A 14,893-nucleotide genomic window follows, 5' to 3' on the forward strand; every position below is an offset into this window, starting at 1 on the left:
CATGGAGAGGACACAAACAGGACATTACACCATTTAAATACTAAATACAGATATGATCAATTGAAACTTCAGGCATGTCATTCCTTCCTCTAAGGCCAAATAAAGAAGTGAAAAGAAAATGTTTCTGAGGGTTCATTCATCTAACTCAGATATGAGTGTGAGAAAGCTGCAGCCTAAAATTTGGCAGCAAATATTTCTAGCATAGCAATTTTTTTTTTCCTTTTTTCAACTTTGAAATGAAATGTCTCACAAAAGCTCATTGATGCGAAAGGCCTTTTCAGCCACAGTGATTGCAAATTACTTTAAGGAGATTGGTTCCTGCCATTGCTCTGAGAGGCAAGTGGTTTGCTCTGTGCCAGGATAAACAGAGCAGTTTGTCCTTTCTCTCTGTTTCTCTTTCCATCTCTGGGTGTGCGTGGTTATATGCAGTGCGGTATATAAGCTTGCAGACATACACATTTGTCTGCCCTCGTCACTTGGGTTGACACTTACGCCTTGGGTTCAGTGTGATGTATTTTTTCCATGAGAGAACTTGCAATGTTGTAACAAGGGACTGTTTGTTTTAGGGGGTGGAGGGGGAGCAGTTCATGGAAAGAGAGAAGTACTGACCAGACAGAAGAAAAAAGAGAAGAGATTTGCAATGAACTTCTATTTGTAAAAACTGTTTCTTATAAGAAGACAAAAAGGTACCATTGAATCATTCGAATATCAGGGTGCTAATCCTTGCATTTTAAGGTACATCATAAATTAAGTGTGTGCTCATTAACACTGTTTCTCAACCAGTTGACCCTGGTGGTCTATGAGGGTATTGCATAAAATCTGGGGGGAAAAAAATAAATAAATATGTGTAAATATTGACCTTTATTTGACAGCAGATAGGAAATGACAGGAGATAGAGAGGGGGTATGATATGCAACAAAGGTCCCCAGCTGGAAACAAACTGGGGACATTGCAGTTATGGGGTGTGTGCTTTAACCGTTCAGCAAACAGGATGCTCCATATGTATGTACTATATTCACTATTTATATTTGATTTGATATTTATTTTCTTGATAGGTTTTTTGAATCTCTGTTGCTCCAGTTCCAGTGTGCAATGGAAGCAATTTCACACCTGTTGCTAAATTGCATCTCACAAAAGCTGGTTGGCCTGCTCTGTTTATACATATTCAAAGGGCTAAGTGACTTGAATGGGGTTATTACGTAAAGGTGGAGTCACAAATGTGCCAGGTACCAGGCTCCTTCAGGCATTACAAGGGTTCGAGTACTGAGCTACTCTAAAGTGTTAAAAATCCTGTCAACATATTGACTGTTGTTTGAAATGCATCACACCTTGGATAAGCACACCAGTGATAAAAAAAAAAAAAAAACGATTTGTCAGGGAGTTGGATACACCTCCTGATCGAAAGTAAGACTTTCTTTTTCACATTCACACATCACAGCGAAAAGAGGACAAGCTGTGAAAGATCAATCTCAAAGACACCTCGGGCCCTTAAGAATGAAATAAAGCAAACATGTTGTTTACATGCTGGGATTTAAGTTATGCTAATACTTTGACAACACCGAACATCTTGTGCAGGTTAAGAATCAGGATCTGTGAGACGGAACAAATTTCCCAAAGTGCATGTCTGAGCTTTAATATTGTCAAAGATGAATTGCTCCTCAAGCCAAACTGATTACTTGCATCAAAGATTGCTCTGCTACGGCCATCAAACCGATGATGAAAATTACACGTTCATGAAGATCACTAGAGGCAGAAGTGCTTATTAATTGCATTGCCTCAGCAGCTTTCAGGTTTGTTTATTTACACAGTTTATACCATAATAAACCTTCCTCCTCTTTTTATCAACTTCAATAGATGTTGGTGTAATAGGAAATACTGCAGTTCGGAACCTTACAGATGTCATGCCGTATGTTGATTGCACCACAATGCTGCTTTGTTGTTTGTTTTTTTTCCTCACATTTCATAGTCACAGTTCCTGTGGTCTCAATAATGTGTGTTAACAGTCTGCAAAAATGACAAACAGCTTCGTTCCCATTAAGATGCATGTATGCTCCAAATAAATGCATTGGCCCTATAGATATTGAATTATTGTGAGCATATTGTGTGATTATCAGCAGCCACGTTGAATGAAGAGGCCTGTGAAATATATGACACATTCACACATAAAGATAATGACTTTATGTCAGAACTTAAAGGCTCCGTTAACTTCAGTTTATATTATAAATAGAAAGATGAAATTCACAAAGCTAAAAAAAATACTTTATTTCTCTCCCTGTCATCTTCCACATTGTGCTCTCCTTTATCATTGTATCTCCATATGTCAGGATAAATTATGCATGCAGAGCTAACAACAAAGCCCAGCCAGGCATATAATTAAAAAAAAGAAAAAAGAATCACCTCAGCATTTTTTCAACTGTGGAACAACAAAAACACGTCCTAAATATACAATGTCATGCATAATTGGATAGGATCAAAAATGTGGTGCTATCATATAGAAAACTATCCGTGACGGGAGATTTGCTGTTCAAAAAGATGACAAATCCCACTCAGTTACCTCTGATCCAACTGACAAAGGGAAAAAGCAAAACATATATATTTTATACTCCCTACCTTTTAACACCTGCAGCGGATTCACAAACTCCCTAGAAAATAAAGTATGATCTGTTCAAAGTGAGTGAAGGCAAAACATACTGAGGGTCAATATCACAGATTCTGCCTAACAGGTGTTGAGAAGAAAAGCGTTGGTAGTGTCAACATGTTATCAGAAAATAAAGTGATCTCATTAATGCACCTAGCACTTCAGCATATATATATGTATATGTATATATATATATATATATAGCACAGGGATGTAAAAACACCCACAATACCATATGACGAATTGGAAAACTGCTAATGAGTATCAGTAACTCATGGTCAGCTGGTGAATAATAATAGCAATTCAAGAATATGAATTATAAAATTATTAGTATTCATGTCTGAGTGATTGAACGTGTAGAAGGAAAAAACCCTAATTTTCCTGCCTGTCATCATTTGTCTTTGTAATTATACATTATTATTAAACTGATTAAACGACTGCCACAATTCTGAAAGCAAGAGAGATTCTACTTTTCTAAAAGATCAACAATCATGACGAGTTTTCAACCATCCCACAGTGCCGAAGATCAATGATCAGTGTAGTTTTAGATCTTTCAGTGTGAGACCCCCCCTGCTGTGACGCCCTGCCTCAACATCTCAGGTTGGAAAGTCAGATAAATTTTTTAAATCTCTTCTCAAAACTTATATGTGTGTTGGAAGATAAATAGGCCTACCACTCTCATAACTGGAAGCTAAATATGTAGCTGGAGCCAGAAGCTTGTCAGCTTAGCTTAGCATAAAGACTAGAAACAAGGGGAAATAGCTAGCCTGATTTTTTCTGAAGGAAACAAATATGCCTAAGAGCAGCTTTAAAGCTCAATTATATTTGCTTATCATTGACAATTCGCTGGGGAGGTTCTGTGCAACTGGTCCTAGAGAGAAATAAGTTTGACACATGATCCATGTAAAATTGCAGATTTCCATTTTTAGACTTTGGTTTTCTTGTACTTAAGTAAAAGTAGCTGTACCACTGTTTAGAAATACTCATTACTTAAAGCAGCAACAAGGAACTTTCATTTTGTGTTTCATGATTCTGGCAGCCCCAGTGGACAAATGTGATAGTGTTTCCATCTCCTCGTTTCATCGATTTCAAGGGGAATCTGACTAATTCTGACCCGTTGGTCATTAGGAATAACTACAGAAATAGCCAATCTTCTCACTGATGGTCTTGTTTGAATAAATAGGTCATACAAAGGCATCAGCATTATTCTGTTTCATAATTGTTTCCTATACTATCCCAGAACAGTTTTTGTTTTTTGCAGTCACAATCATTTCTGAGCTGTATTCAGATGTTTGCAATTTGCAACTTCACCACTAGACGCCACTGAATCCTACAGACTGCAATCATACCTTTCTTTTATCTACTGCCCATTTTTATATATTTTTTATGTTGTTAATAAAGCCTGTCGCAGTCTGTATTAATGAACAGGAAGTGACTCTTCCTCTGACAAATACGAACCACAATGACATGTTCATCCATCCCCTGAACATGTCGATGATGTTATTCCTTGGAAAACAGCACTGATTAGCGATCATGCATTGCTACCAAGGCTTTTATTTTGCAGGGTAAGCTTTCAAATTAAGCCCAACAAGTACAGTTTTTCTTGAACATGAAGCAGAAGTGACAAACCCCAATTTCCACATGGGAATGTATCTGTCTGATCAGTAATGAAATGAGTGGGGCCTGTTTTCCCAGCAGTGCTTGAGCAAGAAGATCAACTTAGTGCCAGTGTAAGCTTATGCATAAAGATGATGATACTGCTGAGACGCTTCTGCTTAATTGGTCTTTGAGATGTCATACACTTAAAAAAATAAAGAGCCTTCAGGCACAATCCACTTGAAGCCCAAATCATTTGTTCATTTCAGGGTTCCTCTTCTCTATATTTCAAAAATATGTTAAGTTGAATAAGTTCAAAACTTGCTTTGAATATTCTTTTGGCCAGAAATTCTTTTGACCATATAACTTGTTAATGTTATAAGTGTAACTGTAATGCTACTGTATTTAACATTTAACATTATTGATGTAAGCAAACCTGGGCCTGTATTAATCAAACTTTAAAGAATCACTCTTTATTCTTTAAAGACTATTTAAAAAGTTCTGAGTCTGAGCAATGAGACACTTTTATCAAACAACTTACTGTAAAAATAACCTTTAGGAACAGCTTTTAATTGGATGATTAATGATTAATCACATGTGCTCAGAGCTGGAATAGTCAATCAAACACAAGGATCATCCACATTCTTCATTAGTTGTTTTAAAAGACCTTTACATTTTACTCTGTGATATGTTTATTCTGCAAATTTTTTATTTGTATTTTATTTTTTCATACTTAATATCAATAACAATTAATGTGAAATTAAAAGCAATCTTATTTTATAATATATTTAGATGAAATAATGAGAAAATTTTGCTGAAATGGAAACAAAAAGAAAACCAAACTGGAGCAAGAAAGAAATTCTGCAGCTGGAGATCAATGTACATCAGACAATTTAGTACCACGTTGACATGCAAGACAGTTAAGACACATGGAAACTGCTTGCAAACATAATCAGCTTAATAGTCAGCTTAATTTGTGTTGTTTGCGGCGCTTTAAATGCAAAAATGTAACAAATCAAATCAAATAGTAGGTTAAAACTCTTATACACATTGCTTCAGCTATTGTGCTCATTATGTCCAATTACATTTTCCATAATCACTCAAAAACATGTCTCAAAAGGTATGCGTTCACCTCTGTTTCTGTACTGCAGTCATCTCAGATCTTCTCTCAACCAGCTTAAGAGACCTCTCCTAAATTTAAAAGCATTTTTAAGTTGGAAGAAATTTCATTAATAGATTTTATTAGATACAAATTCTATAAGAATTTGACCTTTTATATTTAACTTATATCCAAAACTGAATAAATACAGGCTTTTAAGGCTCACTTGACCTGAATACTTCCAAAAAACAAACTAGGATTTGCGTCTCTCGTAGTCTACACTGTATCATATTATATATAATCAAAATTAAAGAAGCTCTAGTTTTCTTTCTGCATCCTGAGTTAAACTTTTTTGAATGTCAGTGGCTTCCTCAAAGTGCAAGTCAATCACCAGTCTCAATTGCAGCCTGAATGTGAAAAGTAGGCAATATTACAGCCGCCTGAACACTGGGCAGACCTTAAATTGGCTCTCTCTCCCAAATACAGATGCAATGAATTTCACATGGGAGCTCTAAGAACAAAGTGCTCTCAATAACACTGTACTCCACTCACACACACACACACACTCTTTCTCTCTAACTCCTCTCCCCACACACACACACACACACACACACACACTCTCTCTCTCTCTCTGTCTCTAACTCCACTCACACACACACACACACACACACACACACACACACACACACACACACACACACACTTGCAGATATGTGTATGCCTCTGTAGAGCATTTTCTTCCTTTATGTACCAAGCACTAAAAAGCTCATACAAAATGCTGTAAACATCATCCTCATACGATATTATATGAATACAAAATTACACAAATCTGTACACTGTTTACATTTTTCAATCAAATATGTGCCTATTACAATGTGATTTTGGCTAGTTTGTACAATGTCTTTAGACTCCAGTCCAAGCTATATTCTGAGTTTTAGACTTCTGAGACACTCCATCAGCTCCAACTGGCCCAGGATCAGCAATCTCCAACTAAAAAAACGACCTCTTACTCCATGGCCAGGTCGACCCTGTCAGGTGTCATTGGCCCCGTCTTGACTGAGATCCACAAGTCGTCAGTATTGGCCGAAGTCTTTTTCTTCTTCGTTTCTGACTTTGCTATTGCCATGGTGTCTCTGCTGCAGCAACAGCAGCAGCAGCCGTTGGCATGGCGACAGCAGCAGCAGTGGCAGCACAACACCAAAGTAGTGAGGAGGACCAGCAGGGGAAGAGTTAGGAGGACCACCAGGCAGATTGTGTTGTAGACCCCCTGGTTGTGTTTGTATGTAGCGAAGCTCCACAGTTGGTTGAAAAAATCCTGAATGCTTTCTGTTTTACCATCCATGGCTTTCAGATACAGGGCTGCGGCTCCTTTTAATTGAGTCTGTCTGGCAGTTGTAAAGATTTAATAAATGCTTTAGAGGATTGTTTGTAAGTCAGTAAATGTGCATATAAGGCAGCTGGAGACACCAAAATAATTGAGATATGGTGTTAATTTAAGATAAAAGTCCTTTTACGTAATCTGGTTGGAGCTTTAAAGTTTAAACATATGAAGTTTTACTCTCAGTGTTCAGCACAGCATCAAACAACCACCAGCCCAACAGGTCTCAGGTCAGATATTTCTATTAATAGTCATTAGTAAGTTTAGATAGTTTCCCTGAAATTAGCACTATCTACCTTCAAGGCTTGTGGTGTTTATGTTCACTGGAAACACTGGAAGCATGGAGGGTGACTGCATGTATGCCTCCTTCCTTTAAAGTGTCCTATGACATGGTTTCAAAGCCGAAGCATTCTTGAAATAAATCCAAAAGACCAGAAGCTCATTTGTTTGTAACAAATTCTTTGAAATTGCCCAGTTGCAATGATTCTGATCTTGATGGACGAGGGAAAAGTTTGTTTATGTTGCTTGGCATTCCAGCAACTATTTTCTTGTTCTTTGTCTTCGCTTGTCCTCTTGCCCTTTGGCTTTAGGTTTAGTTTATTCCAGCTGTAGAGAGGTGGTTCAATTTGGGTGTGTCTGTGGAGCAAAAAAAAAGAAAAAGACAAAGTGAACATGGAGAGAAATTTGGTTTTCAGCAGACAGCTCGTCTTCTTTCCCTCTTTCCCTTCCCTGCCTCCAATCCATCTTTCTGTCTCTGTCTTTAACGTCTCTACTCCTGCTCTCTCCCCCTCGTCAGTCTCAGCTTCAGATTTTCAGCTTTCCCCTCATTAATACTGCAGAAGAGTCATTCAGGATTCAGGGCAGATCTCTCTAAGAGTCCCACTGAGAAAGAACAGGGCAAACAGAGAGAGAGAAAGTAGGATTAGGATGAAATGGAGGGAGATTGTGTGTGAGGGAAGGCCAGACAGAGATGGAGGTAACCAATCTCTGTAAGAGTCCCGCTGAGACGAGAGAGTGTGACTGAGGGGGGGGGGACATCTGAATATGCCCGGCTAATGGTTCCCATTGGAGGAGATTGGTGGGACCTGGCTTAAGTTTTCAGAAATTTCTGATTGTAACATTTTCCTCAGATGAAATCTCCTCCTAACAGCTCTCCTTTTACTGGTGAGGCGGGTCTGCAAAAGAAAAGTCAGTCTGAGAAATAACAGTCATATTGTTCCCTTTTCTTTGAGAATATTGTTTGATTAAGTCTGACACCTTGAGGCGACATCTTTATCTAAATGGTGTTTAACAACTGTTTGACTCAAGTATTGTCTCTTAAATTCTCTATAGCTCACGGCTACAGAGCTTCTTTGTATTCTAGATGCAGGAGGGAGAAAAGATTTCCATCTCACATTTGGCTGCTTCTTAGGTATAGAGAGCGAGAGGAAGATGCACCTGCAAGTGGAGAGCAAATAGATTTTGCGCTGCTGTTGCCGTGCGTTGTGTCTCATGTGTGAAATTGGTTTACCAGCAGTCTGCTAACTTCCCTCCTGTTCATTTGCTCAACAGGAAGCTGAGTGCTTAAAGCTAAGTAGTAGCAAGCATCAGCTGAATATATAAGAGCAGTCTAATCTCTAAAAGCAGATCTGGTCTAAAATAATCACATGTGAAGCTGTAGTTGTTGCCCTTTGTTGTTTTCTTGTTTACTTATTTTTATAATAAAGTTTAAAAAGCAAGGGCACATATGCTGTGCATTGTTTTTTTTATCTTAGGTGCAAGCTAACCACTCATGTTTTGATCTTTACATCATATACTTGTGGTTAACAGTCTGTGTGCTGGGACCCTCACAAGCGGTCACCACAAACCTGAAAGGTCACGAGGTGATTAAGAAATTAATAAAATAGAAAAAAAATATTACACTATATACTACTACTTGCAGCAGAGTTAGTTTTTCTATTACTTCTGTTTTGTTTTTAATTTGTGTTTTCAGTTCAGTTTAGTTTCAGTTCGTTTCCAGAGTGGGTTTGCTCAATCAGTTTAGTTTTTATTGTTCAAAAATGTTTAGTTTTGGTTTCATTTTTATTCATTTCAGTGTTTTTTTTTTTTTTTTTTTTGGTGGTGGTGGGGTTACAATACAATACAAATCTATTTACTCGTGTAGACATCCCAGTCTCAATAAATAAATTAATATAAATAAAATAAATAACTATGCTTGTTGTGTTGACAAATTTGACCAAATTGACAAAGACTTAAACTGAAGACATTTCCTGTGTATTTTTATGTAATTTTAGTTCAGTTTAGTTTAGTTTTTCTAAGTAACCTACAGAATAATGTTTCAGTTTAATTTTTATATCAGTTAACAAATAATGCTTTTTCAGGCCTAGTTAAATTTTTTGTTTAGTTTTAGTTAACTATAATAACCTCGGTTTGGAGTTTGTACATTCTTTTTTACTAGCAGGAAATGATGCAATACGTGTGCTGTGCAAAGAAAAGCCAACTGCGACTTCAGAATGCCACTGCCAATTAATCTTGTTTTCCCAGGAATACACCAGTTACATTTTGTTTTCTGAGGTGTTCCTGGAGCTGTTTCACCACCATCAACAATTAGTTTAATATTTTGCAGCTGTGAGAAACTCCTCCACTTCCTTTGTGCATTGAATTGACGGAGAACAGTCGACAGCACATTGCATTTCTGTCTGTACACCATCTTCTTTGACTGTATTTTGTCACTTTTCTTGACATATCTTCATTTAAAGGGGTCATGGGCCATAAACGTTGGAAACCACTGTACATAAAATATGTTTTCATCCAACTGATTTAATATGTTTTCAGAAAAAAAAGTTCATTAAAATCAGAATGTGACTAACTGCAATGGAAACAGACATAGCAAATAAATAATGACATAGATGATTTTAACATCATTCAGACGAAAACATCAGCAGTGTAGACTGACATTGTCTTGCTTCCTCTAGCAATGTTTTAATCGCACCCTAATGGAGGCCACCAAATGTTTTTCCTGGTGCGTCTGAGTCCTTATATTCACAGTAGTAGATGGAAACATGCATTAATTCACATTTTCTTTTCCAAAATGTGAGCTTCATTTGAATGGAAACTCCATCATAAACTATACTGAAGACGGTGCGGGTTGGTGGGAGCCGTGGTGTCAATTCAACATTACTCCTGATTATTTTCTTTGCTGTTGGTACATGTTGTTGTGATGAGCTTGGCTGAGCAGCAGCACCTTTGTGTACACTCTGATCTCCCTCACATTATGAAAACACTGTCAACACGACAAGCCAGAGTCACTCAACAATAAGGCTGCAGGAGAGGGACAAGGGCCAGGAGCAAAACAGAGGTGTGATCTAGCAATATAAAAAGGGATGACTAACAGTGTATCAGAGGTAAAGTCATTAAATGGAATGTATAAGTCACTAGGTGTTATGATTGTTATAGTCTCTGGCCAGGAAGAATGAGATCACTGTAAGTTATGTCTAAACACGGGTATTGTCAGTGTCAGGAAATGGAAAAAAAGGATTCCTCGATCAAAACTGTTCAGGTCAAAATAGTAATTTTAGTATTAAAATAGAATATTTTCCAGCTCAGGTGGTTTCACACTTGGGTGTTCAAACGTTTCTTGAAGTAAACACTTTGATTGCCAGTGTTATTGTGCCAAGAATCTCTTTTGCAGTACTGTGAGAGTTCACACTGTAAATGTTGATGACGCATGTCTGAACTGATGTTAGTTTGTGGTTAAACCAAGGTACAGAATAGAAGAGGTCATTTATAAGGAGAATATAGTCATATACTAAAAAAAGACGGGAATATTTCCCTGGTTTATCATCTCACTGAGATCCCCTTCTAAGACACTGACCGGGTACTTCACTTTCTCATGACACTGTGCTCTCCTGGAGACATTTATGTACAGGAAAAGGCCATTTCTGGGGCACACAAAGCCAGGAAGGGGCTGAGAAAAATGTTATGATTGCACTCAGTTAGCCCTTGCTGCTTTCTTTAAGGAGCATGTGCGACCTAAAAGACAAAGTTGTGACAGAAGGCAAGGCAGAAATCTTTAATGACTCGCCCCGAGCACATGGTCAGAGCAGATTCCTCATCAGTCAGTATTAATACACAGTTCTTGGACACTTGAGTCAGCCACCAACAAACGATTAAAGCCATACTCCCTCCTTTTTCACAGGAATCATGAGCTATCTTGGATCACTAAGTGCAGCTGTTTCGCTTGGGTAGCTACAGGCCTGCTGGTAGTCTGGAGGAGTCCTCCACAGTGAGCCAGAGCAAGTGCACAAGCCCAAGACAGTTCAGGCTTGTGACAACTCAATCCTGACAAAGTGGAGGACATTCTTTCAGGAATGTCTTTAGAGGTTTTTTTTGTAAAAAGGTTTATTTTGAAAATAAGAAATGAATTAGAGGGGCATGTTATAGTGACACTCAAACACAGCACTCATAGGCAGGAAGAAACTTAACGCTTATCGTTGTAACTTGTCAAACATCCTGTCAAATCTAACCACAGAAGCAGCAATTGTGTCTCTGTTTCCCTACAGCCACACAACAAAAAGCACCAACAGTTATATAAACCACTCAGAACAATTTCAAAGAATTTTCGAGATGCTGGCACTCAAGATCTCTTTGAAAACGGCATCTTACCCCGCAGGCACTTGAGAAGCGGCAGGTCAGCTCTCCCCTCCTGTCTAATCCAGTCAGCTGCTCAAACTTCTGTTGTTTCTCTTTTGGCATCTGGCTTCTGCTCTGTTCTGGTCCCCCCCTCACCAAGAGATCTTGACAAGTCTTCACTTTCTGTTCCTGTTTCCCTCTCTACCCTTGTTTCCCGTCCTCCTCCTCCTCCTCCTCCTCCTCTCTCTCTCTCTCTCTCTCTCTCTCTCTCTCTCTCTCTCTCTCTCTCTCTCTGCGTGAGTGTGTGTTTTGATCACAACGTCACTGAACCCTGCCCACTTTGTGTAATAATGGGCCCTCTGTCTGTGCTCGTGTGTTTCCTGCATGGCAAACTGGATTCTTGTGGTTGTTTTACTTTACTCACACAAGCGGTGAATGATGTCAGACAGAGAGGGAAAGTACAGTAAACTGAACATGAAATGAAATCATTAGAAGCCTTTATTAAATGTATCTTAGAACAAATATTATAAATAAAAGCTCGCCTCCATGCACTGATCTGAAACCTTGCAACAGCAGCCTGAATATTTGGAGCATTTTGCACTAAATTACAGCTCAAACAGAGACCACTCCACCCATCTCAGAGCTCCAAATGGCAATAAAAAGGGGAAACGAAAGCTGCAAATCACCAGGTGAGAGCATTGGATGTAATTGTGAGATATGAAAAAGTGAGGTCATGTGAGAGACACATACACACACACACACACACACACACACACACATTAACTACCCCTTTGGCGTTGTGGCCAATGCCCTTTCAGTTCAGTCAAGCAAAAGAGGACTTTTATTCAAGTAAGAAAAAGGGAAAAAAAAGTCTATGTACTCTCAACGCCTCAAAGGGGAAGTTAATGTCCATTGACTTGAATACTGTATATGTACTCAAAAACAGTATCACATGAACCTGCAGTACAGTGAACTCAAAAAGTGGTTAATGCGGGCCTGCATAGTCAGGTTACATACCCACTTTGAATTCCCTTTAAAAAAATATTTACATTAAGCTAAACTGTTCCTTCTACAGCGTCAGTCTCCAAATGAATCTTTAAATTGATTAAAAAAAATAATGAATGAGGCACTTTACATGTCCAAATAAGAATTTTGATACTATGTGTCCTTCATCTGAAATATGATGAGATCACTGCTATTTTGCAAAGATCTACTGCAGCTACTGTAGATGGAAAAATTTTCTCTGATAATCTTGAAAACACATTTCATGAGCATCTGACTGGCTCTACATGCAGCGTGTTTCTTCGTAGCTACGGGGCATGGTTACATGAAAATTGATGAGACAAGCTTCATCTTGTCCGCAGGTGTGTCTGAGCCATCTTAGACAAATAGCAACCAGCCGCCCACACACACACACACACATACACACACGGACAGAGAGCAGAGAGGGTGCTGTCTGACTGGCAGGGCGTGTAGTGCTGCACAGTGAAGCTATATCACAGCTGCTGTAGAGGCACTACAGTGTCCAGTCACCTCGAGCAAGTGTTGATTAATGACCAGAGTGTAGCAGCACTTTCCTTGATGGAAATCCTTCTTTACAGTCGTTTACATGAAAATGATTTCACTATATCTTCCATTTCCTGCTTTGACTTCTAACTCCTGACATAACTGCTTGTAAAAGTCATCTTTTCATTGTGTAGATCTTCTGCATGCACTGATACCCTTTTATACATGCAGGGGTCATTTGAAAATCTCAGATTTGATCTGCTTTTCAACCATGAGAAGGCATGAGGAGTGATCTGATCAGTTGGATCTTCTGCAACAATGTGCATTTTCAGGTCTGCTGTAATTCAAAAACACAAGGCTATGTGGCTGCCTCGGTACAAACGAGCAGTAGCTGCTGGGTAAATGCACGACGAGGGAAACTGTATTATTTTGTTCCATGATGGGGACTTTTTTTGTTCTGATATTATAAGGACCCATTGTTCCTTCCCTTTTCTCTGAGGATACCTTATGTTCAACTTACACTGCAGTGACCCTCGTACGCGTCCCATTTCCTCCATGGAAATGTTACTCTCAATTTATACTTCATTGACCCTGTACTATAGCGGGTGTAGCTCCCATCTGGTTTATAGAAACCTTATTCTTAGTCAAGCTCACCTATAAGGGAAAACAATATATCCCTTCATCCAGCGTGGGTCTGTAGCTGAACAAATTATAGGAAAGACCACTGAGCTCACACTGGATCACTGATCGTACAATCATGATAGCATAGAGACATCATGGAATTACTGGACTGTGCAAAGGGGCATTACAAATCATTACAACCTACTGGTTCTGCCACCACACACTGAAATATGAGTGAGCATGAACCCAACACTGTGCACTTTGTGAGTTCTTCAACATGAGCGCTAATGAAAAGTGACTAAAGGGTTGCTGTAGTGGAATCTGACAAGTGTCCAGAAATAGTCTGCTAATAAAACCAGTCCCCCCAGAGGAAAACCTTAGCGGTGATTCAGTCCCGTAAAATGTTTGGGCCCAGTGCTGTGAAAACAGGCAGAGAGCATGACAGGGAAAGACATGATTAGTCTATATAAGGAATTGTCTCTTGCTCTTAAGAAAAGCCATTATTGAAGAGCTATTGGTTGGCATGTAAACTTAAGGCTTTTACAAGGGTACCTAATTGCACATTCCAGCTATGAGGTCAGTCTGAGCTATTTTAACATTCAATTACGTAATAATCTCAGCATAGTTACCGTATGACACAGGCTGTCTTCTAGGACGAGACAGTATGTTAAACATTTCTTTCTTGGCTTGTGAAGAACAGAATTTTGGTCTATTCTGCTGCATAAATAAATGAAGGGTGTCACTGTGAGCAGTAAGGCAAGTATTTTCCAGAGTGTTTAAATATAGTCAGCAGGGACTTTCTAAGTTCCTCTTTGCTCACCAGTATTTCTAAATACAGCAAAGCAAAATGAGACATCGTGGGACTAAAAAGCAAGTCAAGTTAGCCATCGTTTTAGGTTGCCATGGAAATAACAGGACAAAAAATTGATGAATAATTTAAAAAAAAATGTGCAAAATGCAGCTGATAGATATGTAACCTAGGTTAATATAACCCTAATACAAATGGTTAAATAAATAATAAATATGATGTAAGCTAATAAATAACATTAAAGAGGTACATACAGTATGATACAATATATGAGTCAGAATGCAAACAATGTTTACTGTGCAACCTAGTAAAGACATAAAATCATACTGGAAATTGAAACTAGTATATTGGTTGATCCATTATATCACCCAGCACTAATGTCTACTATTAATATTTACATAAACAAGCTGACCATTCAAACTTACCTCTCGGTCTGTGGTCTGTTATTTCTGCTAGGTCCTAGCTATCTGTAAATATCTGCTACAGACAGACAGACAAACAGACAGACAGACAGAGTTCAAACAGGACCTTGACAGTGAAGCATTAAGGCAGATTAATGCTACATTATAATTGCTGTGTCATTATCTTTTACAGTCAGATGCTGACTAGTGTTTCCTACAGACAGAAATGTCTGAT

The 14,893-nt window shown here is 38.5% G+C and overlaps 1 protein-coding gene across 1 annotated transcript; it reads right to left on the bottom strand.

Moving 5' to 3' along the window:
• Positions 1-4,172: 4,172 nt before the first annotated feature.
• On the bottom strand, positions 4,173-11,539 carry LOC127365503 (uncharacterized protein KIAA0040). Its single transcript, XM_051403651.1, has 2 exons — positions 11,356-11,539; positions 4,173-7,347 (listed from the first exon to the last, which is right to left on the bottom strand). Exon 2 carries the CDS (start codon positions 6,673-6,675, stop codon positions 6,340-6,342), a length of 336 nt encoding a protein of 111 aa, XP_051259611.1. The 5' UTR covers positions 6,676-7,347; positions 11,356-11,539; the 3' UTR covers positions 4,173-6,339.
• Between the last annotated feature and the right edge of the window lie 3,354 nt (positions 11,540-14,893).

This window comes from Dicentrarchus labrax, unplaced genomic scaffold, assembly GCF_905237075.1.
Source record: "Dicentrarchus labrax unplaced genomic scaffold, dlabrax2021, whole genome shotgun sequence".
NCBI classification, from domain to species: domain Eukaryota; kingdom Metazoa; phylum Chordata; class Actinopteri; family Moronidae; genus Dicentrarchus; species Dicentrarchus labrax.

Excerpts from the sequence above, each read along its gene's own strand:
- LOC127365503 (XM_051403651.1), bottom strand. The coding sequence starts at position 6,675 with ATGGATGGTAAAACAGAAAGCATTCAGGATTTTTTCAACCAACTGTGG.